Source organism: Colossoma macropomum, unplaced genomic scaffold (assembly GCF_904425465.1).
Source record: "Colossoma macropomum unplaced genomic scaffold, Colossoma_macropomum, whole genome shotgun sequence".
In the NCBI taxonomy this organism is placed as follows: Eukaryota; Metazoa; Chordata; class Actinopteri; order Characiformes; family Serrasalmidae; genus Colossoma; species Colossoma macropomum.
The window spans coordinates 22,964,261-22,976,438 of record NW_023494793.1 but is presented as its reverse complement, the minus strand read 5'-3'; the positions used below and the strand labels follow the sequence as shown (position 1 = coordinate 22,976,438).

The 12,178-nt window shown below is 38.6% G+C and overlaps 2 protein-coding genes across 2 annotated transcripts in view; both read left to right on the top strand.

The window, feature by feature from the left end:
- Positions 1-3,698: 3,698 nt before the first annotated feature.
- On the top strand, positions 3,699-7,431 carry naif1 (nuclear apoptosis inducing factor 1). The gene is made up of 3 exons (XM_036578031.1): positions 3,699-4,267; positions 5,071-5,118; positions 5,518-7,431. The coding sequence occupies exons 1-3, from the start codon at positions 3,817-3,819 to the stop codon at positions 5,991-5,993; spliced, it is 975 nt and encodes a 324-aa protein (XP_036433924.1). The 5' UTR covers positions 3,699-3,816; the 3' UTR covers positions 5,994-7,431.
- Positions 7,432-8,603: 1,172 nt separating this feature from the next.
- The window catches only part of fam102aa (family with sequence similarity 102 member Aa), a 35,833-nt gene continuing 32,258 nt past the window's right edge, over positions 8,604-12,178 (top strand). Inside the window, exons 1-2 of the mRNA XM_036578869.1 lie at positions 8,604-8,900; positions 9,046-9,409. Coding sequence (XP_036434762.1) covers positions 9,264-9,409 — 146 coding nt within the window. The 5' untranslated portion in view covers positions 8,604-8,900; positions 9,046-9,263. The remainder of the gene's footprint in view (positions 8,901-9,045; positions 9,410-12,178) is intronic.

Below are 12,178 nucleotides of genomic sequence, written 5' to 3'. Positions count from 1 at the left end.
TCTAACCTAAGCAGCCTGAGCACTGAATGCAGAACCTGATCAGAAGCTATGAAATTGCAGCCCACCTGGGGTGCACAGGAATGTTCCATGATGGCCTCAACACATCCCTCAATGATCTGAGAGATTCTCCTTTCACGTTAGTTAATGTGCTTCACATTCTCACATTTACTGAACATAGTGATCACAATCCTTTCACATTACACACCACCTGCTGAGTTAAGCACCTCATCACTTTGTCTGAAGCCCTCATCGGACCTGAACAATAATGGAGAGGACTCACTGTTGAGTCACTGGCTCCCCCTAGGGAGCAGTAGTCACAGTCAGAAGTGGTTTTAAATGATTTCGCTCAGGCATGTGGAAGCTTTGGTAGATTTGTTTTCTAAAACAGTACAGTCCTCTGCAGTGCTCAGTTCCTGTGCCTCCAACAGATCCTGGTGTATTGAGGTTACTCACTTAAATATTACGTGGTTGCTATTCCTGCTTATCACATGCATGTGGGAGGGCTATCACAGGGTACACATAATTTTAGCAGTGACTTCCTTAAGGAGACATGCAAGAACACTGTACGATTTGCCTTTGGTGTTATACTGTTTGTGACATCCAGTCTTTGAGCTTTTGACAAGTTCACAGAACATGTGACTAGCTGATCTGGAATCAGGTAATGCATTTTCCATAGGATTAATAAGATTACATAGAGTCTTAGATCAGTCTTCTTACTTTGAGACGCTAGATAAATTCAGGCCATTGGCTGTGAGATTGTAGTCTCAGCTTCAGTGGTATACTGACTGTGTGATATTTATTGTACACTAAGATGGCTACAGCTATCACAAATTTGTCAATTACATTCATGATGGCTCAGCTTGTCCATGAGTTTGCACTTCCATGCAAATGTTTTTATCAGTCCAATGGGAAACTTTTTGCAAGCAGCAAGCCTTTCGGAGCAAGATATAGTCTCTGGATTGAAAAAAGTGTGATATTCACAGCATTTCATCTATAAAAGTTCAGCTCTGAAGAATTTTATGAAACCTAACTGCCCAGTCTAAACCTTAAGACATGTGAACTTAAGTGCTAGGAGTTGTGTTCATGATTAGATTTAAATTTAGAGTAATGTTACTCAAAACACATATAGAGCCTTTATGTAGAACACAGAGTATACAACTGTTTTAGTTGTAATTACGATTAGAGAGAATGTCAAAATGAACAATTATTCGCTAATGTTAACTAGGGTTAGTTTTAGAGTTTCATTGAATGAAACTGACCCTATGCACTGACCTATTGTTCCAATATACAATCTGCCAAGGGTCCAACAGCAAGGGTCGTGATATGCTTCATGTGTGCCAACACTGGCCATGACTACAGAAGTCAGGGTGATGGGTCTGCAGTCATTCAGACTTGTTCAGTAGCTTTTTGGGGGATGGGTATTATCATAGAGTGTTTGAAGCATGCAGGCATTTCACACAGCTCCAATGATCTGCTGAGGATCTGCATGAAGACCAGTGCAGGTTGGTCAAAGCAGATGGTTAAACACCAAGGCACTGTGGACCTAGTGCCTCAGTGACCTCTAGAAAAGTTGGCGGACATCCTCTTCACAGCTCTTCAGTGCAGGCTGAGCTGAATAGCTGTCAAACTTGGGGGAAGGGGTGCTGATGTTTGTGCTGTGATTTATATGAGGTGTGAATTGGTGCTGGAGGAGTGTGCAATGCTGGGCTATTCAAACCTGCAGTAGTAAATATTTAACTCATTAGCCATCCAACAACCCCCTGTTTTGCGGGCTTTTCCACACAGTCGTTGGGTCTTTGGCTGACAGCATACTACTCAGTTTGCTGGAGTAGCTCTTTTTGGCTGCTTTGATCTCTCTTGTTAGAAGGTTTCTTGCCCAAATGTACAGAGAGAAGCTCATGTAAGATCTTCCACTTACCCAGATGTAGTTGATGTGCTGGACATGTCTGGTGTCCAAAGTTTGCTTCTTTAGTTTAGCACTGGAGCTACAAGGCTAAGGTTGCTAACACTAGCAGTCAATAGTTTTGATTGATTTCAAATATTTTCCAAGTACTAAAAAGTTCTCTTAACGTGTTCAAACCCCACCCAGGTCTTCACTGAGGTCACGCAGACTTGTTCATGTGGTTTAGCAAATAGTGTCACTTACTGTGAGCTACAGAAATGAGCAAAACTTCACAATATTGCTGAATGCAGCAGGCAGCCATTTCAGACCACAGTTGTTGTGCTGAATCTGGCATGCAAGTATATAGACATATATGGACAGATTATGTTTGTTATTTCTGTTGTTTGTTTTTACAAACATGTATCTTCATCTTGGAAATTTAGGATTAACAGTTATTTATAAATAGAAACAAAAGAAATTGAGAATGTTACCTATATTCATATGCCTGTGTGATGTCAAGATGAGTCAGAATTTGACACAACACCTGTTGTTTAGAATGTCTGCCTGCAGCGTTCAACTATACAGTGAAGTTTTGTTCATTTTTATAGCTCACAGAAAATCAAACTGCATTTAAAATCACACTGGCAAGTCCGTGCTGCCTTGATAAAGACCTGTATATGGTTTCACTGACGAAACCATGTATTTAATGTATTAAAGGGGGGGGGGGTTATGTTTTAAAAAAGATTTGGGTGACCATTGACTTCTAGTGTTTCTTAGCAATGTTAGCTTTGTACCTCCAGCACTAAATTAAAAAAGCAAAATTTGGACATCCGAAATGTCTTGACTTCTCTACTACATCTGAGGGTAAGTGAAAAACTGTGTAAATTAGATTTTTGCCAAATTATCCCCATAATAGTTGCCAAGCAAAAATCTCATCCACTTTATTGTCAAATACTAATAGTTTTTCACTGACAGTTAAATTTAAGGTACCTGAATTTCAACGCACTTGTCTTTACATCTGAAACGAATAAAATAGTCACTGTATGTTAAAAGCGACCTAACTGTATTTTTTATTTCATAAGTACCCAGTTGACAAAATTTGCCTGGCTCACTTGTGGGCCACATCCTTGGTATGTTCTGGCCCAGCATACTGCTGGGTCCTTGGCCCAGATCTGGCCCACACACTGTAAAGTGAGTAGAACTAAAGGATATGGCCCAAATCTGGTCCCAATCTGGCCCAACTACATTGATGGTCCACAATATTCATGCCAGAATTGTCCCACAAATGTATACACAAGGCAAAACAGAATAAAGCTGTCCAGGATATGCCTAACATCTACCTGGTAGTCAACCAACACTCACATAGGAAAGCCAGAATTGACCAAAAACATTCTATTTTCTGCCAATATCAGTTTCATATCAGTTCATGTCAGAACCAACTGAAAACATACAGAACTATAAAGCGTTAAATCTGCACTAAAAATTATGTTCCACCAAACAAACAAAACATTACATTTTAATATTTAGGCATGAATGTTAAAAAAAAATAAAACAATAGCGTCCATGTGTGAGACCTCATGCACGCTGCATCAGAGCTAGATAGTTTGTTTATTATTATGGTGCGCCCTCTTGTGGCGCAATAAGAGAGTAGCAAGTGCTTTCCCCAGACCCTTTAACCGCCAAAGTCTGTTTAGAGTGACTGCTGGTTCAGCCAATAAGAGAGAAGATGGTCACGTTTGCCAAACGTTACAGCGAATAAGAATCCAGCTTACAAAAGTGGGCGGGGTTTCAGCCATTACGGACGCAAGCGTTGTTGTTGGAAGAAGAAGTCGATTCAAGAAGCCATTACGTTGCGCAGTTCAATCAAGAAAAACTTACTATTTTTACGTATTCTACGCACTTTTTTACTTTTCCCAAGTCTTATTTAAAACATTATGGCATCGCAGGCAAAGAAGAGAAAAATGAATTTTTCGGAAAGAGAGGTTGAAATAATCGTGGAGGAGATGGAAAAGCAAAAGCACATTTTGGTTAACCACTTCAACGCTGGCGTTACTCACATCACTAAAAATAACGCCTGGATGGAGATACTGAAGCGCGTTAACGCGGTCACCAACTGCCAGCGCGAACTGGCGGAGGTGAAAAAGAAATGGTCCGATTTAAAGACGGAGGTCCGCCGGAAAGTGGCCCAGGCTCGGGCAGCGATGGAAGGCACCGGCGACTGCACCACAGTCCCAGTCATTCTCACTGCCATGCAGCAGCGGATCTGTAATCTGCTGGGAGAAGCCACCATCATCAGCCTGCCTGCTGGGGAGGCTGGAGAGGCTACCGCAGAGATTACGGTGCCTGTGCCTATTAGCTCGGCTACCACGGTTACACTAACGCAAAGTAAGTCAATGGCGTTACCGTAGCGCGATTTAGCCCAGTGCGGAAAAAAACGCATTGAGCTCCAGCCTTCAGCTTAACTAGCCTTGTGCCAGTGTTACCGTAGCGCGATGTGGTCTTTATTTACCACCAAAACATAAAAAAAACTACTAATAAAACGTGCATTCTTAAAGGGGCAATATCCTATTTTTAGTGTATTTTTCCCGTCAGATGTCCACCTGTGTTGTTTGTGTGGGTTTATGAAAAAAAAAAGTCACGCTGTCAACTCTGTTTTTCCTGATTTCTGCAATTTTCATGCACCGTTTCTATTTATTCATGTTGGCAAACAGCAAACCAAAAATATATAAAAAAAATATGTATCTTTTGCACAGGCCACATTTTATGATTTTTTTTTCAGGATGTTAAATTCAGCAAATAAACAGTAGTAAACATTAAAATGTGCAGAAGTGTGTTCTCAGAAAATCAACAGAACATGTAGTTTGACTGTATGACTGTATATATAAATCACGCAGACAGCGAATTTAAAATGGGCTGTTTGCAGCTTAATTTCCATAAAATAGGCTGCATGAGTTGAGAAGTCAATGTTTTCATATTAAATCAAACTCTTTATTAAAAAAAAAAAAACAGCAAAGAAAATTTGCCTGATTAAATGGACACTTGAACAAATAAGGCTGCTTGTAAACCTACAAAAACTACAAAAAATGTCATTTTACTGATCCAGTAAGGGTGCAACATACCTTACTGGCAGAAATAAAGATCATGCAGTAGCTGCAGTAGTCCAATGCTTTTTTATTTGTTCCAAACAGGTATTCAACCAGCACCTGGTGCAGCTTGTGAAATAAAAACACTTGAAGGTAAACCTTTTTATGCACTGTTTTCTGGACACAACAAATCATAGCTGTAAGTTAGCTGACAAACTTGACTAGATTTCTGAAACCTAATATAGATTAAAGGGCAATGCCACCAATTTTTCAAAATTTCTCCATAATTCAGTGGTTGAGATGTAAACAAAATCATTCAGAGTGGTTCAATGTGAAAAAGTCTATTGTAGAGGAGATTAACAATTTAGATTTCTTTACAGTGGTGGTGATGGGAACCAGGGATCGCAATGTCTACATATACACTCTGAATTACTTTTTTGACTGTTTACATCTGAACAATTTGATTATTTAGGAATTTTGAAAAATCTGTGGAATTCTCATTGAACTGTTCCACTTAAATGGTTAATGTGGTTGATTTTGTGTGGAGTACAGCAGCTGAGACCACGTTCCACACGCTTGAGGAGGGCATGGTGGAATACTGCACCACAGAGACCCCCGTCACAGTCACCACAGAAGCTCCTGTGGAGATGTTGGCTGCGCAGGCAGAAAGCTCAGTGAAGCCCCAGGAGCTGAAGAGCCGTATCGCCCTCAACTCAGCCAAGCTGCTGCAGGAGCAGCGCGTCACCAACCTGCACGTCCGTGAGATCGCCCAGCACCTGGAGAACCAGAACGACCTGCTCCAGATGATCCGCCGTTCACAGGAGGCTCAGGCCTGCGCCCAAGAGAGACAAGCCCAAGCCCTAGAGGGCACACAGGCAGCCCTGCTAGCACTCATCCAAATGTTCAGGCCTGCACTGAAGGACTTGAGGAAGTTCCTGCAAAACGCTAACAGTGCAGGCTCAGGGGCTGGCATTGAGACTGGGGAGGGAGTGGGGAACATGTCACAGCAAACTGAAGATGGGCAATAATGGGACATGTTATCAGCTCAAAGAACAGTGAATGGAGTGCGCTTGTGTTGAAGTATGCTTGATGTTGTAAGTTATACTGGTCCTAAGAGGATGCTGTATGATATGCAAGTACATAGTGCCTCAAACCCTTTGTGTTTGTCTGTGCTTATGTGTGGAGATGTGAGTGTTGAAATGTAATGACTTTAGTCATTTGTGGCTTTTATTATAATTTTACACAAGTGGCCAACATACTTTTACTTGAAATTCTGTACAGGTAAGCATTCTGTATTGCATTATTATTTTTTATTTGAAGCATGATAGTTTACTTTAGTCTACATTGTGGTTAAAAACTCAGTTTCTTTTGTTGGACAGAATATGTTACATCTAGTTCAAAATGCCCTCTGATACTACAAGGCACATGTTCACATGTTGAAAAATAAGCTAAGAAATAAATTGGTGACGTAAATTGTTCTTTTTTTAAGGCTTTAAAAACCTAACATCCTAAGTATTGTATGCCTGGTTGCCAGAAGTGGGTGCTATAGTTTAGTATAATTAGGACATAAGGTTGTATAATTACATGTACCCTCATACAAATATCATCATAAATCTTAAATATTTTCAAATTATATTACTTTTACTCATATATTTATGAAGAAATTAATCAGCTGACTTTCCTTTTAGCCATTCGGATTGAGAAATTCATTTGCTGTGTTTAATTCTGCTCTGTTGCCTGGATATAATAAGAATTTTGCTGTTTTTATGCCACCTCAAGTTTTTTTTTTTTTTGTAGCTTGTTTTACTTTTACTTAAGTTGGTATAAACAGATGTAACAACATGTTTACTTGAGTCTGGTTGAAACTACTCAACCCCTGTCCGGTGCTAGCCTAGCCTTTGTGGCAAATACAGTAGGTACAATTTTAATGAATTCTTAAGTTAATTCATACTTAAGTAATTACTGAGTATTTTTGAATGGTAATGTGTGAGGAAAAGAACTGTTAAAGTTCCTTTTTAGGTTTAATTTCATTGTAATGTTGGTGATGGCATCTGTACCACTTTGCAGTTGGTCACACTTTTGACCGTTAAGGTTTATTGTTTGATTACACATTGAAAGGACACCAAAAAGAGGAGGTTAGTGCCCAACAGACTTAAATTCTTATGTTGGTTGAGGCTGGATGTTGGTTCCACTGCATTAAGTACTTAAAGGGAATTCCACTGATTTTTTTTTTTTTAAATGCCACTACATAATTAAATCATTAAGGTAAGATGTAAGTCATTCAGTGTGGTTTGATATGAAGTCACAAGCCAGAATTTTTCACAATGATAGCAAAAGGAGCCAGATGTGTGAAACTGCAGGAAATTACATAACATGCTTATGAATGTGCTGCCTGATGCCTGAACCGTTGTTTTATGATAGTTTTGAGAAATAATTTTGGCCTAAAAGTATTTTTTAATACATTTACAGAGATGTACATATAGAGCGTTATATGACAAAAACTTTTTTTTCAGATTTACCACTATTTCACAATAACCAACATTACATATAATGACTTGTGTAGATTCAGTGTCATTTTTGGATAGCAAATACATTGGCTATAATTAATTTGAAGACATTGTGACCCCTGGTTCCTATTACTACCACTGTACAGATATCTGAGTTGGTCAGTGTCTCTTTGACGAACCATTTCAAAAGAAAACATTCTGACTTTACATGTCAACAATTGAGTTACGCAGAACATAAAAAAAAAATTGGTGGATCCCCCTCTAAATAGTTTGTAGGTTATTTTTACTCAAGTCATTATTTCACTGAAGTAATAATAGCTTTTCTTGAGTGTGGATTTGGACTGTTTTTGTGTTAACAGAAAGCAGTTTTCTTTAGAACTTGGAGCTTTACAGGAGAAATTAACATAATTACATAAGATTTTAGAGTACAAACATGACAAATTTCGTAAGACATTAGCTGAACGTTCACATTCGGAAAATATTAGATATTGTAATAGACGCCAAAATTTTTTTTTGGTCATTTTAACGGTTCTCTCTGAACCGCCAGAGGGAGACATAGCGGTCTTGCTCCGTTATGACCAGGTTTTAATACGAATGTCAATTTCATGATCAGGACATTTTGCTTTGCGCGTCTGTTCCTCCACAGTCAGACTATGTTTTTAGATTGACTGGTAACCCAAACAACGTTCAAGGGGAAACATGAACTAAATCAGTGAAATCCACCCATTTGGAAATCATATATATAGCAATAAATGGACTTCAAATATATGACATATAGTCATTGAATGTATGATTAAAAAACAATGTTCCTATATGCTGGTTTCATTCACACACACACACACACACACACACACACATATGTATGTATATATATATATACATATGTATGTGTATATATATATATATATATATATATATATATATATGTATATATATATATATATATACATATATATATAAATATATCTGTGTATATATGGCAATATATCAGATGTCCGCATGGGCAGTTTATAAAGTTTGTTAAACTGAGTATTATTCCTCTAAGCCACCAACGTAGGTTATGTGTTGTTCCGGCTCTCAGGACAGTGTCCTGTGTGGCCGGGAAAGTCCTCCCCGAGGGCGGCGCTTAGCCTCGTCATTGTGGACGAGGAGAAGTGGAGACTCTAAAGCTGGACACTCAGAGATTTGTGTGATTTCTGTACAATATCACCCCTCAGACACTGTAAACGATGTAGTTTAGGCGAACAGTCTGTCAGTACGTGCTGTGTCCGGTAGTCTAAACCAGTGAGGCTCGGTAGGATCTGCTAGAAGCACGGTTTAACGGTTTTATGAGGTGCGGCGAAAAAGAAAGAAAGAGCACAGCAACTGAATTTCTGTCCCTTTTTTGTCTGTTTTCTCTGACGGGGCGAACTGCTGGACAAACCCAGAGTAAGTACGGAGGAGTTTCGAAAAAATGTTCTTTAATATTTGTATAACATTTAAATGTGTAGAGTTTTGCTGTGGAGGTTTCTTTGCTAGCGAAGAGCGATGCTAGTGTTTACTCTGAATGTGCTCTTTCTTTCTTTCTCCACAGGTAAATAAACCGCTGAACTTCCCTGACTAGCTAACGTTAGATGCTTTTTGAAAACGAAAAAGAAGAGCTTATAACCTCCAAATGAAACAAATGGTTTCTTTATCACAATAAATAATGGGTTTACCCTGACATTTAGTTTTTATTAACGGTTAGATTTTGTCAAGCACTTCGTCCTCAGACTCAGGAGATTAGTATTTTTTGTGCAGGCTTGTTGGTCGATGGCGTTTTTAGTCAAGAAAAAGAAGTTCAAATTTCAGACGCACTTTACACTGGAGGAACTGACAGCTGTGCCTTTTGTGAATGGAGTGCTCTTCTGCAAGATCAGATTGCTGGATGGAGGAGACTTTGCCACATCATCCTCCAGGTAACACTTCTTTTTTTAATATAAACTGGACTGACTAGAGACTGTTTATTGCAGCTGTGCACATAGTTAGGCTGTTATAAGCATTTACACACTTTTGTCGCTGACGATTAACTCATGATCAATTTTATGAGTAATGTAGGCTTATAGTTTCCACTCTTTTAGAGTGCTTTTTTCACAGGCTGCAATGTACAATGGCCTCCAAAAGTATTTGGACATTTATGCCATACTCACAGATGCGTTAATGTCATTGTGTTCAAAAACAAACTGTCAAATGAAGTGGCTTTTATTCATAATAGACCATTCTAGGACTGCTTTTTATTTTTTGGAAAGTGTTCTTTCTAAAGGCGAGTTCCAGATTATTATCATTTGAGCAGTTTCTTTGCAGGTTTTTGCAGGTTTCCATCCAAAATGTACACTTTGTACACTTTTGAGTTCATGAGCTCATCAATGTACACAAGCTCACCAAAAGCACTGTAAGAAGCCCAGACTTTAACGTTCACACCTCTGTTCTTTACACTACCTTTAGTGCAGTCAGGTTGTAAATCTTTTTCAGGTGTTTTCCACACAGAAGAGTCTGCTATCAGTTTGATATTATGCCAAACATGTTTGTTTCTGAAAAAATATCACTTTGTTAAGCATTTTATGAGGTAACCTCAAGAACTTCTTTAAAGCCACGTGTTAAATGTATGAAATGTCTTTTTGGAGCCACTGTATGTATATTCCTGTCATCATTCTGCATCATTCTCTTCATCAATTCTGCAACATAGTGACCTAATACAGTAATGTGAACATACATTTGCTTTAAATTACCACAAATGATAATAAAATTACCACAAATTATTTGTCTGAATGATCTATCAGCAATCTAGTAGAATACCTGTTAAGGGAGCGAGGAAATAGCATGTGAGATGGGAATCCGCAAGTGATTGTGCATATGCTTAAATATAGCTTATTGAAAGTGCTTTTACATTCACTCTGAATAGAGTCTGATAGTTTTAGGCTCTTGTTAGTAATTGCTTGCCATGCCCTGCTTGCCTAGCAGCAGTAAAATGAGAGAGATTTGTGGTCATTATTGATATGATGGCAATTAGAAGTCTCCAAACTGGACTATGAAAAGAACAGTCCACTTTTGGATGTATGCCCCTGTGATCTATAGTATAGGTAGTTTTCCTGACTGCACTCTTAAGCTTGGAATGTTTTCTTCTGCTTGTTTAATTAAAGGACAGAAACCGCAGGATAGATTCTGGGTTCAAGATAAATACTGTCTTGTGGATATGCTATGTAGTATGAGCTGTATATCATAGGAAACGTTTAGACACCCTCCAGATTGAATCAAAGCACACAGCAACATTGGGATCAAATTACAGTCAGCCCTCTCGTCTGTTTGTAAAGCAGACACTTTGGCTGGTTCAGAGGTAGGCAGTTGTTTTGGCAGATTGTCCCGTCTCTGTCTCGTTTCCCAGCCCTCTGCACATACCCACACACACACAGTGAATAACAGGAAGGAGAGGGTACACTGTCCACATCATCAGTGATTCTACATAGCTTTCACCTTTCCCCCATCCATCATCTCTCTCAGCCGAGCCCACTGAGCTCATGAGCCCTTTACCCGTACATATTCTCACACAATGGAAAAAAAGCATTTACTAACTAGGACTAAAGGTGGTATGGCAAAAGTACAGCATCACAATATTTGAAGGCATTTTTATGATATACAGTAAGTTTGATAGTATTTTCGAAGTTGTAACAGTAATGCCACATTTGTTTAAAAAAAGGCTATGAATACAATGTTTTTTATTTAATCAAACATATTGAAATTAGAAATTTCTTTTTAAGAAGAAACAGGAGAAACTATCCTACTGTTAAGGAATGAATAATCAAAAATAAACATTTTAAAAGATAAGCACACCCACTCAGCCACTTGTAGTTTATGTAGTTAATATTCACTGGTTGTTGTTTACAGACTCTCTGTAGTTGGTCTAAATCAGATTTTTTATGATACATGTAGCTGTTCATGGCTCTAGGAGTACTGACGATACCGCTGGCGAGAATCGTCAGAGAGTTTCCCGAACAAGTTAAAACAATCTAAAGACACCTGCCACACTCACACTAAGTTTTGGCTAAAAACAGTTAATGTGAATCCGCTTTTAAGGCACGTAGTCTAACATCTAGTATTCTGTTTACATTGCTCTATGTAGGCTGTACCCTTGTGAGGTGTGCCCCCCCCCCACTTGTGTGGACAAATTGCACCCTTAGATGAAACCCATAATATACTCAAAAAAGCATATTGTAACTGAATTCATCACAATGATAATAAGCGAGCATGTTAAAGGGGAATTCCAATTTCTGTGTACATGGCTGAAATGTAAACAAAGTCATTCAGGAATACTTTGATATGAAGTTTTTAATTGTAGAGAAACTTACTGACTCAGAGGTCATAATGTCTATGACGCAAATATAATTTTATTTACTATCCCACACAACAGTTGATGCTACATGTCTTTCGAGCTTTTATATATTATGTTAATAATGACAAAATAGTGGTAAATCTGAAAAAATAAATTTTCTTTGGGTACTATTTTGCCTTAAAACACCCTGCATGTACCTTTCCACCATGAATGGATAAAAAACTGTTTTAGGCCAAGATCTGCTCTCAGAACTATCAGAAAACAATGTCTTGTACATTATGCAGCATATTCATAGCCATTTTGTGTTATACTGTTGTGTGAGGAAGGTTTTAGAGGCATTAAATACATCAGACGTCTGGCT

Bases quoted from the DNA above. Each gene is read 5' to 3' on its own strand.
- naif1 (XM_036578031.1), top strand. From the start codon at position 3,817: ATGGCATCGCAGGCAAAGAAGAGAAAAATGAATTTTTCGGAAAGAGAG. The intron at 4,268-5,070 runs GTAAGTCAATGG...TGTTCCAAACAG, and splicing joins CACGGTTACACTAACGCAAA to GTATTCAACCAGCACCTGGT. The intron at 5,119-5,517 runs GTAAACCTTTTT...TGTGGAGTACAG, and splicing joins TGAAATAAAAACACTTGAAG to CAGCTGAGACCACGTTCCAC.